Genomic DNA, 6,411 nt, shown 5'->3' on the forward strand with positions numbered 1-6,411 from the left:
CTTATAAATCAAAATACAACTATCATGTTTACTCACATACAAGATGACCCCCTCCAATAATTAGATTCTGTATATATAAAACTTATACATTTTGTTTAATTTTCCAGGTATAAAATCTAATTATTGGAAGTAGGCCTTGACTTTGCCCCATCTGACTGCTACAGCAGGGAGAATACATTTGGGGGTCAAGTAGCTCCCTTGCCTTCTGCCCCATAACTTCTTCCTTCTGCATCCCATCCCTTCCTTACTGTCAGAACCTTTGTTCATCCAGAATTGATGCATTTTACCTTTTTTTGAAATTGCTGCAAGTTTTAGCACAGGTACTCCACAAGCACACTTTTAAGCAGCACTTTTATACCTACTTATATGGTACAAACTGGGCACATCTACATGAGACACTACATCGTTGTAGCGAAGAGCTATGGTGATGTAGAATCAGCAGGCATGAACCGTGACCCCCAACCCCATTGCTCAGTAGCAATGAGCTACTGTGCAATAGGGTTAGAAACAACCTGTGCACCACTGGGACTGCACAGTAATGGTGGTTACTGCACAGTTGGGGGCATGTGTAGATGTGCCCACTATGAATTACATTAGTCCAAAACCAAAAGGTGCATGATTTACCATATATTTCATTAGGCTGGGCCCCAGCAGAGTCAACAGCATTTCAAGCCATCATGACCCTACAGCTCAGTGCTGCTTAGTATGTATCTGTTCTCCAGATACCCAAAAAAGGATCCACGTACTAATTAGGCTCTCACTCATGACTGGAACCAGGTGCTCTTATTACAAATCCTGGGATCCTCCAAAAATGTATACGCAGATGAGGTGCAGGGCAGTCTGGTCTGGCTCCACCTTATGGAGGGCAGGGCCCTACTAATCCTATGTGACATGCTGAGAGAGGGGGCAACAGAGGGATTCTGGGTCAACTGTTTGGGGCCCTGTTTGGTGATATTTGCCGGAAAGTTAAGGCTGGTGAAGAAACAGGACTCATTGGAAAAGGGAAAGAAATGTGCAGTTCGTTTGTGGGGATGAAGAGGAAGTAGAAATGTATATAATGAAGTGGTTCACTATGACATGAAAAAGAGTCAGCACCAAGGGGGATTGTGTGCAGTGTGCATTAGCATATATCTTATTCAGATTGGTTGCACAAACCTAACCTTGTGGTGTTTGTTCAATATGGGCCATGTGTTTTATAGCCATGGTTAGTGTTGGCTGCACTTGAACAACTTCAGATTTCATTTCCATCACTGAGTATATGCTGCTTTTGCAGCAGTTTAATGCTAGGCAAGGTATTGAATGAGATTTTGTTGTATGTGAATAGAAAGTAAGGGGCTCCTCTCCCACCCCACCCCACCCCACCCCTGTGCTGATTGATGGAAAAAAGCTTGTTTTATATTTAAGTAAATATGATATTTGAGTTAAAGGCATATAATGTAGTAAAAAGAGTTTTTAAAATGGGTGCAGTGTGATTCCTTTTACATTTACTGATTTTAGGCTCTGAAACCTCAGTACCAGATTCTACTTTTCCTATTAGACACCTAAGTATGATTCTGTTCTACCCTGATGAAGTCCTTGAAAAACCCTTACCAGCAAAAGTGGCCTGGTCCTTCTCTTCTTTTGCTATTTATGGTGCAATGTTAAGCTTCAGATGCTGGCATATTAGAAAAATGGTTATGCTGGCATGTTTTCAGGGACTTGAGCAGAATGGAAGAGGGTCACATTTAGGGACCTACTAGGTGAAACAGGATCTTGTCCTCGGACATTGCTGAAATGGTAGATTAAAACCACAAATATTTCTGCAAGCAAATAAATATCTACCACTAGATTACTCTTTTATTGTCAAGATGGCCCTAAAATGAAATCATATGCCTGATGTAACAAATTGAAAAATTGGTATCCGTTATTCAATCCTGCTTCCAATATTCTTACTTAAACTCTTTCTAAAACATCAGGGGATGGACACAAACACCCAGAAGTAAGTAAAGACCCTGGGACCTGTATAAAAACTTAGCAAGGGTAAACAGTAACAGAAGCTTTAGCAGTGTTTTCCAGCAGAGGATAGAACAGTCAGTTAAATATCTAAAGTGTTTATATATTAATGTGAGAAACAAAGGGAACAAACAGGAAGAACTGGGATTCCTAGTCCAAGCATAGAACTATTAGGTAATTAGGATTACGGAGACATGGTGGGAAAGGTTACATGACTGGAGTAGAGTCATGGATGCATATAGCTTGTTTAGAAAGAATAGGCAGAAGAAAAAAGAGGCGGATCCAGAGGGGTGTACATACCCTTTCTCCTTCTTAATAGTTTTGATATTCTACTAATCAAGCTATCCTTTCTTCTGCAATTCTGCTGTCTGTTAGCTGCTATTTCACAGCACTGCAGATTGTTTTTAGCTCTAGCAAAAACATTAGCTCAGGTGTGGAACTCTTAACTCAGGTAATTGTTAACAGGTATGGAAATAACTTTCAGTAAAGCACTGGATGTATTGTCAAGGTGCCCAAGAAGGCTAGATTTTGTTTTATGAATCTGAAAAAGAGATGTACATTTATTTCCAGTGGCTACAGTTCTAATGAAACAGTAATGCCTGGTTTATTGTGTGTCTGTATATAATATATTGCAAATTAATGACATTTCAATAAAGTTATATTTTGTTTTGCTTTTGATCTTAAACTGAAAAGTATATAACTTTAGGCCTCTAGCATATTAGCAAAGCTTCTAGTTTCTTTTTAAAATGGAGAAAAATATGTTGTTATATGTACCACACCATCTGCACCCCTCTTCAAAATCCTAGATCCCCCAGTGCGTGGGGTTACAGTAGTAAACCATAAGCTGAATAAACCAATAGTATGTTCTTTTTGCAAAAAAACCCAACAGCTTATTGGTTTGTAATAACAGGAGTGTTACTTGCAAATGCAGGGAAGTGAATCTTTTGGAAATGATGACCAAAATTCACACAACTAAACAGTTTTTGACTTTTATTAATTGCCTGTATTTTATCGCTATTTTTAGAGGAATTAGGAAGAATACTTAATTGTATGAAAAGTATTCCATGAATCCTTGAAAGACAATGTGCTTTTGAGTTCTTTCCTAGGATTTTTAATTTAATTTTAATTTAAACATTCATTAATGTGGTTTCTTGTAAAAATGTCACTACAGTTGGTTTGGGCCACTGCTGCATCTATTTTGGTTTCAGCAGGCTTGCAACACAAATACATTTGACCACAGATCTTTTACTTATCCTGTTGCACGGTATGAATTGTTGCAAAGTTGGCATAGGGCTTGCAGGCAGAAGAGGAAAGTATCTTAAAAATGTTAAGAATGTTAAAGTTGAAAAAAGAACATCATTCTTAAATGCAAAGAGTGGGCACTCAGTGTACAGTTCATTTTGCCACAGAATTATTTTAGCAGGCTTTGGAGTATGAAGGGAATTGAGTAGGTCTGGATGGGCTGTAATGTTACAGCCCACTTGCTTTTCCTACACTGAAATTCCAAGGCTTTCTACAAAGGGTGGATGGCAGAAGAAAAAAAAATGTTTCCTATTGTTTCTCAGTGTACCTCACTTGCCAACACCTTCTGTCCAGAGAAACAAAGATAGCATTTCATTCGCACTGAATGAAAACAGAAATCTGTAGCAAGAAAAATAGCCACAATTTTGGTCATCATTTCCAAAAGTTTAAAAGGTTGTTCCAGGGTGTATCAATATATAATATTAATTACTTTGTTTTGATTCAAAGAGCATTTAAAACACAGTTCTGGTAAATTAAAATTAAAGGTACAGTGTCAAGTTTCAAATTCAGGCTGTAGTTGAACTGTTAGCGTAATATTGTAGCCTTGATGATCCAGGACTTCTGTGAAAGGCAAGGATTTCTTAAGATGATGTCTTTTATTGGACCAACTGTATAGTTGTCTAGCTCTATCCCAACTATGCAGTTGGTCCAGTAAAAGATAACACCATTAGAGATTCTTGCCTCTGAATTTGAAAACATTTAAAAAAACTTTAAGAGTTAATTGGGAGATGTTAGAAGCTGAATTTAATAAACAAGTTACTTGACTTGAGAGAGACACACATTCAGTTGTATATTTATCTCTTTTTCCTGTATTTTTGATACTGAAGAAAAGATTCCTAGAGGAATACACTTGTGAGAATTGCCTCATGAGCCTTTGTAGCTCTGTCTATTGTGTTTTGCATTCTGGCAAGGTCTTGTTCAATTTATGTAGGTTGTTTTTCCCATTTTCCAGAATTAAAACCTATTTGCAAGATGTACACACAGTGCATTTTTGTCACTGTTTGTAGCCATAGCCCAGATAATGGGGTTTTCTGAAATGTAACAAGGTACCTCTTCAAAGTGTGCAGACTTAGCTACACAATTCCAATTAATACCAGTAGGAGCCAGTTAGCTAAATCTCCACCAAGTGCTTTAAAATTTTACCCTAAAGTGTTCTTGTGCAATAGAAGTAAACGGGAAGGGATTTTAGCAGTGCATTTGATTTGTGAAGATGTCTGCGAATGGTTTTCTTAAAAACATATTTCTTTGCTTCATTTTAAAGGTATTGTCTAATAGGAGTGTTTGTATATTCCTGATTCAAAGTTTTGATATATTTTTAGCAGCAAAAAGTCCTCCATGAATCAATACTTAAGTTTACTGTTAGAGCCTTTAGCCTCTAAAAGTAGAAATTGATATCAGGAAAACTTCATATTCTTTAATGGAATAAAAAATGGTAACATCATTCTTCAAGGGTGAATTTGCCTAGTGAAAAAGTGTGGTACCCATTTTGAGGGGCCTCTGTAGTTGGTGAAATGTATATCTTTTGCATGTAATTCAGCATGTTTTAATAAACTATATTGTGCACTTGTAAGAAGCTAAAAGAGTAGATATGCATCCAGAGACTTAGCACATACATTTAATCTATGGTAACTTCAACATACTCTAACCAGTGATCAATTTATTGACCATCCTTGCTTTCTGGCCTAGCTTGTCTTGAGTATATAGCATTTTGTCTTGTGGGTCAGATATTTTTATTCAAAGTGGTATGTATTAAATATTAAATATATAAACATTTAAACATGTAAAAGATTAATTCAGTATAGCACAGGCTTGTGTGACTCTGCTACGAGATTTTCTTAAGATTAATATATTCCTATCCTGTAATTAGGCATTCAGTTTGTATAAGACTTGATTACTCACACATGAGATCATTAAAAAATGTATTGTCATATACACCAAAGAATTGGTAAAGTTTTAAATGGTTTCCTTTGCAACAGCACTGAATACATTGTTTCTTTTCTTCATGCCAGGAAGAATGCCAGAACTATATCCGTGTACTTCTTGTTGGTGGTGATCGTCTCTTCACCTGTGGAACCAATGCTTTCACTCCTATTTGTACCAATCGTACGGTATGAGTCAATGATTTAATCTGCCTCTACTCAGAGTAAAGAGCATTGTTGCCGTTTTGAAACCAAACATTTCCTAAAGGGGAGTAGGTAGTTCTTTAGCTTGGTACTGATCTTTTCTGCATATAGAAGTCTAGTTCAAATGCAGCCGTAATGTTTTTTCTCAAGTAAGATAAAGTTTTGATCTGAACAGTAAAAACATTTTCATATTACAGAACAAGGGGCACCTGAGTTGACACTAAGGAGTTTCCTGCTGGTTATGAGAGATTCAATCAGCTTTCAAGGCTGAAGTAGCTTCTTCTGGACATGGTCCCTTCTAATTGGGGATGTGGCATGTTGTTGAATAATGTGAGGAAGTTTACATGGCTGCTACCTATGTATTGACATACCACGGTATTTCACTCTGTAGGTTGTCATGCCAAGGACATTTGGTGCAAATACTAAATTTGCATGAACAAGGCATTAACAGAAAAAAGACACAAGACAGCTATAACATGCTGATCAAAAAGAGATTGATCAATTAAATAACTAGACTTAAATAACTAGACTAGGGCTTTGACTTAAAAACTAATCACCTTTTATTTGCTTTCTCAAATATATTTCAAACTTGTCAGAACAATGTCAAGTACATGAAGCATGCATCATTTAATATAAGTAGTACAATAATTTTCATGTTCATAGAAGATGAAAGGGCTAAGTGATTAGTTTTCATCAAGAAAGCATAGAAAAAACAGTGATTCACATGACTGTGAATCATACCAAACCTTTCCAAAGTCATCTTCTGGATGACTTCTGTTTTGGGAACAGAGAGACAGATCATAAGATACAGATATACACATATCTATACACTTGAGAGAAGACGCATATTAACTTGGATTCCATAGTTTATGGTAAAAATGTGAAACTGCCTTCATTTTTTTAAAAGTTGTTTAATTGAACTTTTAAAAAATTATTTTTGTACTTTAAAGCATTATATAAACTAGTCATCCACAAGAAGGGAGATAGCAGGAAT

General features: G+C 36.5%; 1 protein-coding gene across 3 annotated transcripts in view; it reads left to right on the forward strand.

Moving 5' to 3' along the window:
- Positions 1-6,411, forward strand: part of SEMA5A (semaphorin 5A) — a 593,698-nt gene that overhangs the window by 325,413 nt on the left and 261,874 nt on the right. For all 3 annotated transcript variants that reach the window (XM_006015687.3, XM_025205600.1, XM_025205596.1), the window contains one exon: positions 5,304-5,402. In XM_006015687.3, coding sequence (XP_006015749.1) covers positions 5,304-5,402 — 99 coding nt within the window. The remainder of the gene's footprint in view (positions 1-5,303; positions 5,403-6,411) is intronic.

The sequence above is a fragment of the Alligator sinensis genome, unplaced genomic scaffold (assembly GCF_000455745.1).
Source record: "Alligator sinensis unplaced genomic scaffold, ASM45574v1 scaffold126_1, whole genome shotgun sequence".
In the NCBI taxonomy this organism is placed as follows: domain Eukaryota; kingdom Metazoa; phylum Chordata; order Crocodylia; family Alligatoridae; genus Alligator; species Alligator sinensis.